Source organism: Hyperoodon ampullatus (assembly GCF_949752795.1).
Source record: "Hyperoodon ampullatus genome assembly, chromosome: 2".
Taxonomy (NCBI): Eukaryota; Metazoa; Chordata; class Mammalia; order Artiodactyla; family Ziphiidae; genus Hyperoodon; species Hyperoodon ampullatus.
In genome coordinates this window covers 147,479,485-147,498,312 of record NC_136915.1, presented here as the reverse complement: position 1 = coordinate 147,498,312, position 18,828 = coordinate 147,479,485, and the positions used below count along the sequence as shown (strand labels likewise).

Here is an 18,828-nt window from a genome sequence, read left to right as displayed (position 1 = left end):
GCTTATGAATGCCTGTTTAAAACTTTTCCCCAATGTTTACCTGTTTGTGTATCTCTTTATTGTTCTGTAGAAGTTCTTTACATATTCTCAGATTTTCCAATAAATGTAACACAAAAATTTTCTTCCAGGCTAAAACTTGTCTTTTGGTTTCTTAATGATGTCCTTGGTAATAGAAATACATTTTAATAATGTCTAATTCATGAGTCTTTTCCTTTCTAGTTACTGCTTTCTCTGTTCTACTTAAAAAAAAAAAAAACTTTGCCTATCATTTTATTTTTCACGTTTAAGTCTGTGATTCATCTCAAATTTATTTTTTGTATGGTGTGGAGTATGGTCAAAGTATTCATTTTTTGTTTTTTTTTCCCTGTTGGATAGACCATTAATCTAATAACATTTATTTAAAAAGACGATTCCTTATATACCACAATGCCCATGAGTCAGGTGATGTGATATGTGAATCTCATTCCAGAGAGGTTCTGTTCCTTTCGTTTATTTACTACACGGTTTCCATTTCTATAGCATTATATTAAGACTGGTATCTGGTGGCTCATATCCTCTAACCATTTACTTTCAAGATTTACATGGTAACTCTTGGCCCTTTGCATTTCCATATAAAATTTAGAATCAGCTTGTCAGTTTCCACACACACAAAAAAAATCCTGCTTGAATTTGTATTGGGTTTCTATTGACTCAGTAGATCAATTTGTGGACCATTAACATATTTATGTTTTTCAGTTTTAAATTCATCAACATTATATATCCCTCCATTTTTGAAGTCTTCTTTAATTTCTCTTAATATTTTCCAGTTTACATTATAGAAGTTTTGAACATCACTTATTAGATTTATTCCTAGATATCTTTTTCAAAATTTTATTTTCTAATTGTTTATTTCTTAAACATGCAATCATTTGACCTTGAATCCAACAATTTTGCTAAATTTTCTTTTAAATTCAATAGTTTATCTGCCTATTCTTTTTGGTATGCTGCATAAACAATCATGTCATTTGTGAATAATTATCATATTTTTAGATTCTTTCCTTTCCTGTATCTTTTATTTATTTCTTTTATTTTATTGCATTGGCTAGAAACTCCAGTGCAATGTCAAATGGAAGAGATAATATTGGTTTTACATAGTCATTATAAAGCATGATATTTCCTGTAAATTTTTGGCAGATATCCTTTATCAGATTAAGGAAAGTCCTTTTGCTATCTAATTTGCTGAAAGACTTATCATGAATGTGGGTTCTAATTTATCACTCTGCATCTATTGAGATAGTCATATCTGTTTCTCCTTTACTTTGTTGATGTTTTGTATTACATTGATTGATCTTTGGAAAGCTAACCAGCTTTGAATTACTAGAATAAATCCATCTTGGTCATGATTTGTTATATATGATTATCTTGTGTGTGGTGCATGTGTTTGTGTGTGTGTGATTGCTAATTTTTTTTATTCAAGTATTGTAAGATTGGTTTAATATTTTAAAATTAGTCAATGGAAGTCCTATTTTGACCATTATACCATCCTCTGTAAGTACTGCTGTGTTCAGTTTCTTAATATTTTGTTTAGAAAATTTGCATTTATGTTCTCAAGAGATGTTGAACTCTAACTTATTTTTTTCTTTTAATGCCCTTGTCAGGTTTGGGCATCAAGATTATGTTAGTCTTATAAAATGTTTTAGAAAATATTCATTCTTTTCTATTCTCTGGAATTATTCATGTAACATTAATATTATTTTTCTTTATATCTTTGCAATAATTCAGCAGTAAAGCAATCTGGATGTGAGTTTTTGTTGTTAGGTTTTTTTAATTACTGATTTAATTTCTTCAATAGCTATAAATACTTTTTAAGATTTTTAATATCTTATTTAATAAGTTTTAGTATGTTGTGCTTTTTAAGGAATGTATTTCATTTACATTTGCTAAGTTATTGGTATAATGTTGTTCATTGTATCCTCTTATTATATTTTAATGTGTATGGGGTCTGTAGTGATATCTCTATTTTAATTCTTGATAATGGTAACATTTAAAAATTTCTTTCTCTTGATTACTTTTACTAGGCGTTTATAAATTTTACTAAGATTTTTTGAAAAACAACTTTTAATTTTCTGTAGTGTATAACTAGTTTCTATTTTATTGATTTCTGATTTATTATTTCCTTTCTGATACTTTCTTGAGCTTAATTTGGTGTTCTCTGTTCATTAATTCTTGATATGGAAGCTTAGATAATTTTGTTTTGGCTTTTTTTTTTTCTAACAAATATATTTAAACCTGTAAATTTTTCTCCAAAAGTGCTGTATTTGCTTCCCACAATCTTCATATTTTCATTATCACTATACAGAAAAATTGTCTAATTTTCCTTTTGATATATTCTTCTATCCAGAATTTATTTTAAAGTGTGTTACTTAATTTTCAAACACTTGGAGATATTTTATCATTATCATTCTTTTGCTTTAATCCTTTGAAACTTTTTGAAACATGTTTTATAGCCCAGAATATGGACAGTTTTGGTAAAATGTTACATATGCCCTTGAAAAGAAGGTGTAGTTGTTTTATGTCATTTTCTATAAATGTCTCTTAGGAAAATATGATTTACTGTGTTTTTTTTCCTCCACTTGTTCTCTCAGTCATTGATGGGAATGTGTAAAATACCTGTGTTACTTTCCTAGGGCTGCCATAACAAATTACCACAAATTTAGTAGCTTTAAATGATAGAAATTTATTCTCTCATAGTTCAGAGGTCAGCAGTCCAAAATCAAGGTGTGAGCAAGGCTGGTTCCTTTTCCTGGGAGAAAGAATCTGCCCTATGCCTCTCTCCTACCCCTGGTGGCCGCTGCAATCCTTGGCATTCCTTGGCTTATAGATGCATCACTCCAACATCTGCCGCCGTTGCACATTGCGTTCTCCTCTGTGTGTGTCCCCTTCCCTTCTGTCTCTTACAAACACTCTAGTTTTTAGATTGAAGATCTACTCTGTTAATCCAAGATGATCTCATCTCAAGATCCTTAACTTAATTATATCTTCAAAGACTCTTTTTCCAAATAAGTTCACATTCACAGGTACCATGCGTTAGGACATGGAATATCTTTTTAGGGAATCACTATTTAAACCACTACAATCACCAAATGTGACTGGATTTGTCTATTTCTCCTATCGCTCTAGAGATTTTTCTTTATGTAATTTAAAAGCTATGTTATTACATGCATGAAAATTTTGAATTATTATATTTTCCTGCTTAATTGACTCTTTTAGCATAATGAAATGTCCCTCTTTACCTTTCATAATATTTCTTGCCTTAAAATCTATTTTGTATGATATCAATATAGATACACCAGCCTTCTTTTTTTGTTTCCTGTTTTTGTATTACATATGTTTCAGATCTTTTACTTTCATCCATTCTTTGTCCTATATTTAAAATTTACCTGGGAATTCCCTGGCAGTCCAGTGGTTAGGACTCTGTGCTTTCACTGCTGAGAAACTGGGTTCAATCCCTGGTCATGGAACTAAAATTCCACAAGCCGCCCGGCACATCCAAAAAATAAATAAACATAAAATAAAATAAAATAAAATTGATCTCTTGTAAACATCATATACTCAGATTTTGTTGTTTCATTCAGTCTGAAAATCTTTGCTTTTAATTAGAATGTTTAGGACATTTCAGATTAATATAGTTACTGATATAGTTAAGTTTAAACTAACTATAGTTATAGGTTAGTTAGTTATAGGTTTCTCACATTTTAAAATTAATCAAGTATTTTTATTGTTCTATTTTTTTCTCCTCAAGAACATTTTAGTTGCACTTTATTTTCTTATTAATGCTATCCTAGAGACTCCAATATAGATCCTTGATTTATTATAATTTAATTTATTATAATTATAACCTATTATAATTATATAATCTAATTTATTATAAATAATGCTTTTTACCACTTCCCAAACAATGCAAGAACCATAGCAGTTTAACTCCATTTATGCTCTCCTGCCATTTTCTACTGTTTTTTTACATATATTATATATCTCACAAGACAGTATAGTTGCTGCTTTTATAAAAATGGTATTTATTTATATTTATCTACACATTAACTCTTTTGTTACACTTCCTCCATATTGCAGTTCTGTCAGTTCTATGTGACACTATTTTCCTTCAGCCTAAAGAATTCTTTCTAAGCATTTTTATATTGTAGGTTTTCTGGCAATAAATGCTTTAAACATTTTTCTAAGTATGGTTCCTCTGTTACTCTTTTGTCTATTTACGAACATTTTGTCTCTCTGTGTTGTGTCCTGGATATTTTTTTCTGTCCTAGTTTCCAATTCATTGATTTTTCTTCAACTGTGTCTAAACTGCAACTAATCTTATCCAAATTCTTAATTTCAGTATCAAAGGCCCCCTCCTGGTTCAACTAACCTTCCCAGGGGGGAAAGTAGCCCAAATGCTTGGCTCTCACCTGGATTTTAACCTTCTATGAAACCAGTTTGTTAGCACCCTGATGCATTCTGATATGTTTTATATTTTACCCAGCATTTCTAGTTTTTCTCTGTGGGTGAGATGGGTGGAGTGATGTTTGATTTGAATTATTGAGATTACCATTACCAGAAGCAGAAGCTTCCTAAAGAATTTTCATTTTTAATTTTAAGTGTTTTGGAATTTTGGTTGATGTTACTTAGTTCCAGTTATATAGTGTTAGAACAATACAATTTTTTCTAACTATGTCCTACTATGTACTAGTCTTACTTCTACATTTTTAAATGTATTTAGCTCTTTTTTTGGTGGACTACTATATGATCACTTTTACATGGGTATAATATTATGATATCAAACTTAGGCTTGATAAAATGGCTTGCTAAGTTCTCTCCTTTACCTCTTGTGAAACACCTGAAATTACATTTAGAAGTATATATTACTTGAAACTGTGATAGAACTTATAGGTGAAATGTTTTCTTCTATTTTTACAAGTTTCTTGGTCTATTCTAGCTTTCTATATCTACTTTAATGAATATTAGTAATTTATATTTCCATTTATATCATTTAGATTTTCAAAATGTTTAACATCCAGTAGTCTACAGTTTCATAAATATTCTCATGTTTACCCAGATATACTCAAATTCTACTTAGGTATGTCCACCTAAATTACAACTTCATAAAAAATTATCTACATTAGCAAAGATTAAAAGCAAATAATGAAGGTAAAAATAGTTACAATTTAGTGACTCATTTGATTTCTCTCACTAGTTATTTTAATTCACTGCTTTACCTTTTCCCAGGCATTCCTTGTGGGCCACCCCCAGCCATCGCCAATGGAGATTTCATTAGCACCGACAGAGAATACTTTCAATACGGAACAGTGGTGACCTATCACTGCAATCTTGGAGAGAGAAGGCAGAAGCTGTTTGACCTCGTGGGTGAACAGTCAATATATTGCACCAGTGAAGACAATCAAGTTGGCATCTGGAGTGGCCCTCCCCCTCAGTGCATTACACCTAATAAATGCATGCCTCCAGTCATTGAAAATGGAATAAGGATGTCTGAGAACAAAAGCTTATTTTCTTTACGTGAAAGGGTGAGGTTTAGGTGTCAGCCTGGCTTTGCCATGAAAGGACCCTCCACTGTTGAATGCCAGGCCCAAAACAAGTGGAGGCCTGAGTTGCCCAGCTGCTCCAGGGGTGAGTCTGACTGAGGCTTTGAAGGGGCCTACAAATGACGTGAGTTGTAGGAGGATCAGGAGGTTAGTGTCGGTTCTGGGGGGAGGATGTGTGGTGAGCAATGTGGATGGGTAAATTTTCTTGGGAGGAAACATTAAATAAAGCAGGTGTGTGTGTATGTGTGTGTGCATGTGTATGTGTTCAAACTCAGAAGCAAAGATAAATCTGGGCAAAGAGTGTAAAATTTCCTTGGAATGTCACTACTGACATCATCATCTTTCAATTCTTTCTTTTTTTCATTTAAAATAATCTTTTTAAAAAAATATTTATTAGTTACTCTTGAGTATTGTAACTGCTAATACATAATGACTGATTCTTCTTGTTAGGTGCCGCTATATAGTCTATGGATTCACTTAATTTTTTTTAATTAAATTTATTTATTTGTTTATTTTTTGGCTGCTTTGGGTCTTCGTTGCTGCATGCAGGCTTTCTCTAGTTGCGGTAAGCAGAGGCTACTCTTTGTTGCGGTGCGCGGGCTTCTCTTGTTGTGGAGCATGGGCTCTAGGCACGCGGGCTTCACTAGTTGTGGCACACGGGTTCAGTAGTAGTGGCTTGCGACTGTAGATCGCAGACTCAGTAGTTGTGGCGCATGGGCTTATTTGCTCCGCAGCATGTGGGATCTTCGTGGACCAGGGCTCGAACCTGTGTCCCCTGCATTGACAGGCAGATTCTTAACTACTGTGCCACCAGGGAAGCCCCACTTAATTCTTAAAACAAAGACATAAGATAGTTACTATTCTTTCCATGTTTTACAGAGAAAGTGAGTCTTAGAGAGGTTAGATAACTGTCCAAGATTAAATAGATGCTAACTCTGTGAAGACAAGAACCCAAGCCTACCTGACTCCAGAGCCAGAGAAATCAAAAGCTACTCTAGATATTTCAAGGAGTGAGGGATTTAGTGCAGGTAAGAGAATATAAAGGTGTTAAAAGGGTAGGAAGAGCAAAAGGAGGAAGGCAGTGTTACCAGAGCTCAGGGGGCTGCCATTCCTCCTGGACTAGAACACAGGCACCTGCACTCACTGAGCAGGTATTTCCTCCAGCTGCTCATGCTGCAGAAGCTGCTGCTGCTGCCAGAACGTAGCTGGAGCCTGCAGTCATTGGCATTGATAGAATTAATTTTGCTGCTGCTAAGGAAGAGCCATCAGTTTCCATTTCCTGGTCCTCCTTTACAAGAAGAATGACTTCTATCATCTTCCTACCTTTTAATTTAGTATATTTGCCTCCAATTGTCAGAGCTTAACCAGGACCCAGCTGGCAAGGAAGATTAGCAGTTGTACTTTCAGGCTTCTGTCCCCAGCAGTCAAAGGAGAATGCAGAAGTGTAAGGCTGGGAGTCAACAGAGATTTAACCAGCACAGCACTTAAATTATCACATCACAGTGTACTTATTAATCAAGGAAAACGGGGGTGATGAGCCCTGAAATTGGGTGTTACATCATCAGAGTATTTACAAAGTCCTTAAGGGGGTTATTTATTCTAGTCCAATGCCCCACTTTATACTTGAGAAAGCTAAAGTCCAGAGAGAGAAACTAACCTGATCTAAGCCAAAATGAAATGACTTTTCATGTTACTACAGTTTTATATAAGTTAGGAGGTTCAAGTGCATTCTGATTCTGAGTTCAAACCAACTGTATAAAGAGACAGAGGCTCAGTTACAACATATGGTATGGAATATGCACTCTCATTGTGAGGGCTGTAGGTTTTTTAGAAGACTTCATTCAATGGTTTCCCATCTTCTCATTGGAATGAAGTGAATGGTTAAGCAGGACCTGGCCCTGTAGAGTGCAGAAAGGAGACATCTTCTCCACCAACCCATGTCAGGTGGCGTGACCACTGGAGAGGAGCTGGAAAGAGATGAGAAGAGATGTATGAATCTTGTTTGTCACAGCAGAGTGTGATAGGTGATTGGGAAATCTGTTGGATGAGATTTGGGCTCAAGCATTCCTTATTGCCAAAAAGGTGGATATAAATTGGTGATGCCAATAAAAATAAATTAAAAATCCATCAATCTAACAACTGTGTACTAAGTGAACAGTAACAGGAAGAATTGTGGAGGGGAACTGTTTGTTGTGTCATCTTAGGTGTGTACTTTAGATGGAAAACCATGAACTGAAGATGTCTCAGTTCTAGTCACTGCCCTGCAGTGTATCTCGGTTCTATGACTTTTCGCAAGACTCTCTCTCTCTCTCTTTCTCGGTCTCTGTCTCTGTTTCTCTCTCTCTGTTCAATTTTGCCATCAATAAAATGAGAGGGTGTTAGTCTACCAGATTTTTAAAAACAAATAGATTTATGATTATGATTGTCTTAGCCAGTTTACCACTGAGGAAAAGTTATTTTCACACAATTAACAGCACTTTGATTCTCTTTCCCTAGTATGTCAGCCACCTCCAAAAGTCTTGCATAGTAAACACACCCCAAGCCACAAGAACAACTTTTCTTCTGGGCAGGAAGTGTTCTACAGCTGTGAGCCTGGCTATGATCTCAGAGGGGCTGCTTCTCTGCATTGTACGCCCCAGGGAGACTGGAGCCCGTCAGCCCCCGAATGTGCAGGTGCCTATACTGTCATCTGGTTTGTGGATCAGTCTCTTTGTCCCTCACAGGAACATCTCACTCCTGTGTGTGTGTGTTTTTATTCCTAGTGAAATCATGTGCTGACTTCCTGGACCAGTTACCTAATGGACATGTACTCTTTCCACTTAATTTTCAGCTTGGAGCAAAAGTATCCTTCGTTTGTGATGAGGGGTGAGTGTGAGTTTGCCTGGCCTACTGAACACTGAAATTGAGGTTAATTCAAAAAGGGAAGGTTTAGTGTGATTTTTAAAATAGGGAATACTCAGGGATATTAAATTTGGGGAGTGTATATAGGAAGTTAAGAGTAAGGAACACGTGGAACTAATGACATACGATATGAAGGAAAAACTGAAATGTATATTAAATGGCATGCTTAAACACAAATACAACTACTGTTTAAGAGTATACATAGGTGACGCATTAAGTGAAAAAATCATATTTTCCAAGCATAAAAGAAAAAGAGTAATTTGGAGAGTTACAGAAAAAGTTTGATATGTGACAAAAATCTTATTAAAAATAAGATCATTTAAGAATTATTTCAGAAAATTTTTTAACCATCAAAAGTGAATTTTGTAATAAGAGAGAAAGTATAAGAATAAGCATTTTTAATCCAATCATATATCACCTGGTTGATAACAGGTCAAGGGCTCTGAAATGGTATTATGGTGGCTGATATTAAAGTTTTAATTAAGGTCATTCACTTGACCTTACACAGCATGCACATCTCTACATGGGATGTATCAAGCATGGGCAACAAAGTACCTGATCTCAAAATGTTCCAAAGAATCCTTGACAGGCACCAAATAAAATTGAGGAACCATCAGGGTCCAACATACATTGAGAAATTTGGAAGATTTTGTGCAAGAGTCATTTCCAATCTCCTTTCGTTTTTCCCCCCAGAATATTCATGCTTACTCTTCTGTAGCCCAGCATGCTGTTGTGAGCCTTCTGCATAACCATCACAAATATAGAGACAAAAGAACAATCTTTGTTCTCTTTCCAGTTATTCTCTGCTTGTCCAGTCCAAACTGGGAGCTGTTTTACTAGCTGTTCCAGTGTCATCACTTGGAGGATGTTTTATTCCAGTAATGACTATGAGTAGATTTATCAGCTTTACCATGGGATGCTCAGTGAGAGACTGATTTCTCTGAGCCTAGGTCCAGGATCACGGAGATGGCAGCTATGCTACAACTGCCTTCTTCAACTTAGGCTGGGACTATATTATGTGACCAAGTGACTGTGCTTTGCCGTTCTCCCTCACTGGAAGCTGTGACTTTTCCAGATCTATGTGGCCTCTGAACCTCTGCCACCTGCTGGTTTCAGATCCTCAAAATGCTGAGATTTTTGAAAATGGAATGGCATTTTGGCTTAAGCAGCTCACATATTCACTACCATTTTCTTCCTTAGATTCCAATTAAAAGGCAGTTCTGCTAGTTACTGTGTCTTGGTTGGAATGGAAAGCCTTTGGAACAGCGGCATTCCTGTGTGTGAACGTGAGTAGAAGGGATAACACTTCAGGCCAATCTCTCCCTTTAATCTATTTGGTAATTTGACCCATGGCCTCCCCAGCCGTGTTTGTTCTATTTTCTAATCTGAATTATTGATAAAGTTGCTTATTTTAATAGTATTTTATTGTGGATCGATTTGTTGTGATGCACTTTCTTGTGCGTCATGTGTTTTGAGAACCATCTGATCAGTCTCTGTCATTTAGAATTCTTTGTTTTACGTGATAAATCCTGCTGTAGTTTGTCTCTGAATCAGGAGAGATTAACTAATGTGAAGCTTTGACAAATTTCTTTCTTTTTTCCTTCCTTCCTTCTTTCTTTTTCTTTTTTATGCTATAAAGGTGCAGTCACTCTACACTATTCCTGTGTATTTGCTAATATACAAATGTGAAACATTCATTCATTCAATTATTTATTGAGCACATACTATGTGCTTGATGTTCTTCCAGGCACCGGTGTTATAGCAGTGAACAAGATGAGCAAATTCCCTGTCCCATGTTATTTATACTCAAGTGGGGAGATGTATAAGAAAGAAAATAAATTAAATCTTATGGAGATGATAGGTCAGAGCAATGCAGAAATGAGGGGAAAGTGGGGAACAGCATTACACAGGGTCAGCAGTTTAAGACTCCTTAAACGCTCAAAACTTGTATCTAAATTATGCTGAAAGATTCAGAAATAATAAGCTGATTAAAAAATGAGTCTCCTATATGCAACGCCACCACTGATTTCTCCTAGTCTACCCATTTGTATTTTCCCCAATAGAAGATAGGACTTTGCCTCATCACTTGATCCTAAAGATTGGAAAATATATAAATTTTAAAATAATCCAAATTTTACTAAAATGTTTATGTTGCAAGAAATCTGCTCAGTTATCCTATGACACATTTTATAGTAAAACTTTATTAAAAAAAACCCCATAACTTCTATATAGATCCTGTCATCCAAGAAACCCAGCTTTCATTGAAGTAACATGACAAATGGCTGTCCACTGGCATGGATTAGAGCTCAGTTATTGATTGTACTATTTCTCTTATTTTTCATGACTCTTTCTAATTTAAGTAGCTTCTTCCAAATCCCAAGCCTAATAAGAAACACTAAATAGAAGTAAGGAAAGGGCTGTTTAAACAGACAAGCAGATACCAGAAAGAAGTAAAAATTTGACGCCTGACGGAAAGTAAAGAAATAAAAAAAAAAAAACAATCCCATGCATCAAAAAAAACAATAACAACAAGACAGTCTGGATCATTTAGAGTTTTTACAATGAACCATATATGTTTCAATTCATTGTGACAGCACTACTGTCATAATCGATTGATGGTCACTATGGGTAAGTTATTAAGGAAAGGTTTCATATGATTAGGTGATTAGTACATATGGAATACATTGTAGAAATATTTCCTGAGAATGTAAGTTCCCTGGAAGACAGAGACTTTATCTGTGCTCTTCACCACTTTATCCAGCCAGCCCTGAGGAATGGCTGACACAGAATAAGTGCCCAATTAATATGTGTTGATTAAATGAATGAGTTACTCTCCAATAGATTCTTTTTCTTCTTTAAAAGCTTTGGTACGTAATTAAAGGTGTAAAGTTTCTATCGTACAGAAAACTTAAAAGTCTGGAAGATTCAGGATAGGCAAATTCTTTTGTACTTTTTCAAGTAAAAAAAAAAATGGGATTGAAATCTCACTTCATTTAGTCCATTCGGTGTTTTTAGGTAGTACCAACCATAACACCCAATGACTATAGATTACCTCTGGTGAAAACTCATCAATGAAACTTAGAACTTTTGCCTTCTTTCCAGAAATCTTGTGTCCAAATCCTCCTGATATCCTTAATGGGAGACACACAGGAAAACCTCTGGAAGTCTTTCCTTTTGGAAAAGAAGTCACTTACACATGTGACCCGCACCCAGAGAGAGGGATGATCTTCAGCCTCACTGGGGAGAGCACCATCCGCTGTACCAGTGACAGTCAAGGAAACGGAATTTGGAGCAGCCCTGCCCCTCGCTGTGGACTTCCGGGTTAGTGCGTGCTACCCCACATTCCAAATGGATTCAGAATATCTAAACCAGACTCTCCAAGTTTCCGTAATTACAATGTGGTGTTTATTTGTGCACTCGATACAATTAAATGCCAAATCAATAATAAATGGCTTTAAGATACATCAACATGTAAGATTCTGATGATCTTTGCTTCTAGAGGGCTGGTGAAAAGAGATGGAAGAAGTGGGTGGTGGTTCTAGTTCTAATTAGAATTAGAAGGAAAATGTTTTCAAAGCATAGGAACTGAAAGCAAATACCTATGAACCTTAACTAGCGTAAGTTGTACCATCTTCACAGGTTTTGGAGAGAAGCACAGATCAGCAGAGAACAAAGCCTGGCAAAACTGCTTTTAATTACCTATTTGTCCAGAGACCACTGTGTGTTCTCTCTGAAAACTGGGCTGCATTGTAAACAAAACACAAAGATTCTTTTAGCCAGTATGGGCTAAGTTCTAAGTTAAGATAAGCCTTACTTGCTCCTTAGCCCCACACTAATTTCAGCTGTTGAAGTTTTCCCTCTTTGGTGGAAAGAAAAAGCAAAGCGATGTGAACTCAAGGGAAAAATGCAAAATAGAGTGTGTATTTCTAAGGAGAAGGTATCCTAAGGTAACCAATACCACTATGACACCCACACTCAGGAAGTGAAGACGGAAGGGGAAAGTAAATTGTCGAAGTGACCCTAGTCCCAGCATAACAAACTGACTGCTGAGGAACTCTGAAATAAAAGAGCAGTTCTAAAAGGAAAGGGACCAAGAACGGGCATTCAGAAGTCATTTTTGCCCTCACTCTCCTTCTGTAACACCATGGCTTCAGCTTGGGTTGTCCCTATGAACCTGTTTACAAATACAGAGACCTAGTTCAGATTCACTGAATCAACAGTGAAAGGCAATCTTCCCCTAAGTTCTATGACTTTTTTCACCAGTACCCTATCCTGAGATGGCAGTCCTACTTTTATCAGCTAGATTTTTTAGACTGGAGACCTGCCAGACCATCTTCATGTGTGATTTGGCCTTAGGTAGTAGGTTTTAGTCATAAGGGGGACTCCTTGAACTAGAATCTAGTATAGCTAATATTCAAACTCTAAAATAAAAAAGAAACAGGCAATATAGATGGATGTATTTCCTGTGAAGCCACCTTGAAAAGAAGCCAAATTTTCATATTGAGAAAAATCATTTAATTATATGTTAAAGAAATGAGAAATTGGTTTGCAAGTCTTCATACAGAGAATTATCTGGATGCAGAATTGGCTCTAGCATAGCTTCTACTATTTGAAAAAATAATTGAAGGGGAGGTGGAGGACAGCTGGAATAGAAACTAAAAGAGAAGTTATTGTCAAAACCAAGTGGAAACAATTTCTATTTTTCCAAACATATACACTTTTTTGATTTCATACTACTTGAATCCAAAGTGAGTTTTTACTTCTCAAACCTAGAGCTTTAGGTGTAGGGGCTTGGAGCTAAAGCTAGAATTTGATTCAACATACACTTCAAACAGTGTTTCTGTTTTGCTGTTGTTGTTTTTATTTTGAGGAGATGCTGTTTATTTCCTTGTTGTGTTGAAATGACCAGCTTAGGAATCAGACCTAGAAAGTTGGTGGCCGCTTCCTAGTTTCAAAAAACATCTTGAGTTCTCCATTCTTGCTTGTAAGCATGGGTTTTGATGCACTGAAGTACAAAGAAACCAGACCAGGTGTGACCTGGGCAGAAACACTCCTCTGTCTCCCTAAAAATGTGAAAAATTGAATTGGAGCTGTCTTTTACAGTAAGTGATAAAAGTAAAATGCCCAAATAGCAAAATAGCCTTCCAGATAATATATTTTCTAATGGGCACATGCTAATGGAACTTTCCCTTCAAAGATTACAAGGAAATTATCTTTCCACAACTAAAAGTTTCTTTTGTTCTGATATCAAATCTAACAAGAAAGAGAAAAGGAAGAATGGCATTGGGTATCTTTTTGTTAACTCTGATGTTCTTGATTTTTTGATCTCTAGGTCATTGTAACACCCCAGGTCATTTTCAATTTGCCAAGTTGAAAATCCAGACCAATGAATCTGAGTTTCCCATTGGGACATCTTTAACGTATGAATGCCACCCTGAGTACCACAGGAAGTCATTCTCTATCACGTGTCTACAAAACCTCATGTGGTCAAGTGCCAAAGATGTCTGTAAACGTGAGTAAGCCCTGCTTTGGAGCGTTCCTATGTTTGTCAAAGTATCTATAGGATCTTATTTAATTTCTCCAAATTTTAGAGATAAGAAAACTTTGTCAAACATGTTCACATAGGTGGAGGTAAGAGTTGGTCTTGTAGGTCACCCCTAATTATTGGTTGAAATGCTTATCTCCTGAGAATGTTTCAAGGAATATTTGCAGGAGAACTCCATTTTTTAATGGGGAAGTGAATAATGAATTACTCCAGATCAGGAAAAAATTTTGTAAGGAGACATAAACTGTTTGAATAACCAGGTAATAAAAAATTTTATACTGGTGGGATATAAGGCCACAAATGACCTTTATATTTTGATAAGAGATTTGAGGCAAAGATAGAAGAGATTTAGAGGGGAGGTCTCTTTGAAAGTGGTGCTTAGTGGGTGGCTGATCCTGAGGCAGTCTGGTGAGGTTCCTCAAGGTGGCAAAATCTGTAGAACCATCAGAATTGCATATGCTCTTCAGAAAGCTACAGTCAGGTGGGGACTAACTTGTTATACACTAACAGAAGTACAAATTACCCTTCCTGGCTCCAAAATTCTCTTTCTTTCCTAAGGTAAATCATGTAACACTCCTCCAGATCCTGTGAATGGTGTGGTGCACATAGATACAGACACCCAGTTCGGATCCAGAATCAAATTTTCTTGTAATAGAGGGTGAGTAGGCAGGAACATCTCTTGGTTCAAGAGTTCCAGGACAGCGATACTACCTTCTGGTCATATCTTGGAAAAGAGGACTAGGCTATTACCATCTGTTCTCAAGAAGCTTGAACATAGGTGTTTAACTCCTAATTGAAATGGACAAAGGTATGATAAGATTTGAGGGGAAATCTGTCTCCTTGCTGGAAACCAGGGCAGTACGTACAAGAAAAGTGAGGTATTCACCAGGTAGAAAGGAAGAAAATGGGGGGAGGGCATAGTCAAACCATACAAACAGCCCTTGCCCAGAGCAGACATTGCTGAAAGAAAGGGAAGGCCACGGAGCCACTGTGTAGAAAGCAGATCTTATAAGGTAACTGCACTATTTGTTTGCTAGGGCTGCCATAACAAAGTAGGACAAACTGAGTATCTCAGAACAGCAACAAAAATTTATTCTCTCAAGGTTCTGGAGGTTAGAGGTCTAAAATCAAGGTGCTAGCAGGACATGTTCCCTCCAAAGCCTCTGAAGGAGGATCCCTCCTTGCCTCTTCCAGATTATGGTAACCTCAGGGCTTCCTTGGCGTGTGGCGCATCACTCCCGTTTTTGCCTCTGTCTTCTCATAGCCATCTTCATTCTGTGTCTGTGTCTTCACATGGCACTCTCCTCTCTGTGTGGGTCTATGTCCAAAGTTCTCTGTTTTTATAAGGACTCCAGTCATATTGGATTAGGGCCCACCCTAATGACCTCATCTTAACATGATTATATCTGCAAAGGCCCTATTTCCAAATAAGGTCATATTCATGGGGATTGGGGGCTAGGGCTTCGACATACTTTTTGGGGAACACTGTTCAACCCATAACAGAGTCCCCTGTGAAAATGTCAGACATAAAGTGTTTACTGGGCAGCAGTCCCAGTTTTGGGGCTTAACCTTGCTCAGTCTCAACCTCACTCCCAGTGGGAGCAGCTGAACCAGTTAGAGAATATGGGCTAAATTTGCACTGCCATGATAAACACTGAAAAGGAACTTGTGGCCTTCAGCATATTTGCTAACCAAGGCCTTACAGATCATAGTACCTATAATCTGACAAAGTGAAATTAGAGTAAATCTAAACACTTCTGTCTTTCTCTGAGCATTTTTAAGTACAATCTATAAATTCTCTGTCTGTACCCTCTTTATATTGTATTACAGAATAAGAGTGAACCTCTCAATGGCATAAAATAGAAAACCATTGAGCTTATGATATGTTACAGGAAATTAATGTAAAAAGAGCAATCTGAAAAATCAGAAGAAATGTCCTCTTACAAAATAGAGTTACTTCCAAGAAATAAGAGAAACTTAGAAAAATCTCCTGTTTACATTTTTAACAAGATTCAGTTGCACGCTGTTTCTGTGAAACTAATTAGGAAATAGAGAATGTTTGCATATGAATGAAAAGCACAACTGTCAAACTAAAGAAAAATTCTGTGATAAACACACTGAATATTGTAGAAAATTAAAGCAGAGGGTAAGAAGACAAATTAATCAAATTCTCCCAGAATTAAGTGGAAAAGGATGAAGAAGAAGAGAAAAGAGAAGATATGTATAAAAGAGTACTGGGATTCAAATTACATGTAACAAAAATTCCAGAAGGGAAAACAATAAGCCTATATTTAGCCATCACTAGGGAATCATCTGTATTTCAGGGATCATGAAAAAAACCTCAAGAATGCAGAAAGAAAATTAATAAACTATAATAGCTGCGAAAGAAATTAATTTGTATTGATATCACATTGATCCTTCACATCACTAAATTGCAGAAGATGGAGTTTCTAATGAGCTAAGCTAGTATTCACATCTAGAGGCTACAGATGTACAGTAAAGGATAAGCAAGGACCTAAAAATCACACCTGTGTACTTTACAGGAAGCATACTTCCTGGGAGAAGGAAAAAGATAAACTCAGGCAATCCATAAGTATTTTCTTAAAAGATAATGATAAATGCTGGTGAGGTAGAAAATTGCCAAAAATCAAACAAAAGAAAAACAAATTTTAAAAAAAGTTCAAATATTTTCAACAAAGTTATAAAACTTAATACAATGACAGAACTAATTGTTAAAAAGTGGAACTTGACAATGTAATCATAATCTAATAACAATTTCTGAAGTCATAAAATATATCCATAAAACTAGAAAACAGAAGAAAGCAAAAAAAAAACATAGTCTAGACTTTTATTACATAGGAGATGGGTAGACTGTATATATTTTGACACCAAAATCGAGAAAATAGGGTTGAATACCTGTGTTGTGTATGTATTGGGTTGGCCAAAAAGTTCGCTTAGGTTTTTCCATAGGATGTAGCGGAAAAACCTGAACGAACTTTTTGGCCAAGCCAATATATAACACATGAAATGAAATTTCGAAGGAAAAAAAATCAGTTATTTAGCTTCCAAATTATTAGAACAACTAAAAGAGGTTCACCTATCTGGTTCATGTAGCAAATGAGAGGGAAGAAAAAGGAATAGCATGGACTGTATCCATCTCATTCACCAGAAATAAGCCCCCTTATATTTGGGGCAGATCTGTTGTATTCACTGCTATGTGCTTACCATTGAACATTATGGAGGAACATTATGAAGTGATGACAAAAGCAAGATCAACCATACCATTTAGTTCAGTAAATTTGAATGGTTTAATATCCCTGTTGAAAAACAAAAGTTTCCAAATAGGATCAAAAGCATCACAAATCTTGTTGTATTTACAAGAAACATGCCTAAACTGAAATGACATAACAATGTTAATATACAATATGTATATTTATGTATATCAGGAAAATGCAAAAAGAAAATTAAGTAACAATAATAATATAAGAAAAGACAGATTTTGAGAAGAAAATTATCAGGCAGATCTACAAAAGTATTGTTTTATTTAGGTACTGGGTACAATCCAAAATGAAACCAAGAAATTAAGAAGCAGAGCGAGCCATGAGGAATTAGAGAGGAAATATTCCTTTCAACAGTGAGAGGATAGAAAAAGAGAAATAAGAAAAGCCAGATAAAATAGGTGGAGTTTAGGCTAGTCCTTGAACTTCTTTCACATTGTAGCCTTTCAGATTTGCCATGCATGTATGCATGCTGAGGAAGTTGATGGGATGTGTACAGCATGACTATTTTTCATTTTTGGTTTCAGGTATCAACTCATTGGTCACTCAGCTGCTGAATGTATTATCTCAGGCAATACTGTCTTTTGGGATTCAGAGCCACCAATTTGTGAACGTGAGTTGAAATCTCTAGCCCCATTTATTCCATGTTCAATCCTACAGTTGGTCCCTAGAATTACAAAGAATAAATTTCATCCCTTTTGGCAATAGTATCCTACTGATATTTGAAGAAAACACTCCTACCCTTAAAGGTGCTCACAATGTTCCAAGCTTCTAGTTCCTCCTGATTTTTCCTTATCCTAGGGTATAATTTATTTTAAACAATAGTTTTGAACTCATTTAGAAGAGCACCCAAATTCTTCTTTTGTTGGTTGAACACCTTCCAGTTTGAAGACTGTTCTCTTTAGTGAAGTAAATGAATACAAGGTTAGTGAAAGTGCCTTCCTTCCTCTCTGTCAACTCTTAATACCAGGTCATCTGTTCAAGCCGTGGGCCTTCCCTGCTCTCTTATTCTTTGTCTGAACAGTGACATGCCATCTTTCCCATGAGTTGTTTAGAATATGAACTTTCTACACTTCAGGGCACATAGAGAAAGGAGCAGTTGCAAATTAACAAAGAACATAAAGATATAACCCTGGGTTTGGTGATAATGTAAAAAAAATCAGCTCAGTGCTTTGTGACCACCTGGGGGGGGGATAGGGAGGGTTGGAGGGAGACGCAAGAGGGAGGGGATATGGGGATATATGTATACGTATAGCTGAATCACTTTGTTATACAGCAGCAACTAACACAACAATGTAAAGAATTATACTCCAATAAAGATGTTAAAAAGAAAAGAAATCAACACTCTCCAACTCAACTCCTAGTAGGATAAGTGGTAATGAATTTTCTAACAGGCCAATACACAGTATGTATCAAAACCCTTAACTGTATGCAAGCCTTTAATCCAGAAATCCTACAGTTCATGACTTTAAAAAATCACCATGGGTTTTTGTGAGGATTGATGTACAGATGTTACCAATATTATTATTTT

At 36.0% G+C, this 18,828-nt stretch overlaps 1 protein-coding gene across 1 annotated transcript in view; it reads left to right on the top strand.

Annotated features, from left to right (window-relative positions):
* The window catches only part of CR1 (complement C3b/C4b receptor 1 (Knops blood group)), a gene marked incomplete at both ends in the record, with an annotated part of 113,346 nt that overhangs the window by 26,221 nt on the left and 68,297 nt on the right, over nt 1-18,828 (top strand). Inside the window, 8 exons of the mRNA XM_079723145.1 lie at nt 5,260-5,658; nt 8,070-8,246; nt 8,336-8,438; nt 9,675-9,760; nt 11,577-11,795; nt 13,807-13,986; nt 14,578-14,677; nt 17,825-17,910. Of these exons, the coding sequence (XP_079579271.1) occupies nt 5,260-5,658; nt 8,070-8,246; nt 8,336-8,438; nt 9,675-9,760; nt 11,577-11,795; nt 13,807-13,986; nt 14,578-14,677; nt 17,825-17,910 (1,350 nt within the window). The remainder of the gene's footprint in view (nt 1-5,259; nt 5,659-8,069; nt 8,247-8,335; nt 8,439-9,674; nt 9,761-11,576; nt 11,796-13,806; nt 13,987-14,577; nt 14,678-17,824; nt 17,911-18,828) is intronic.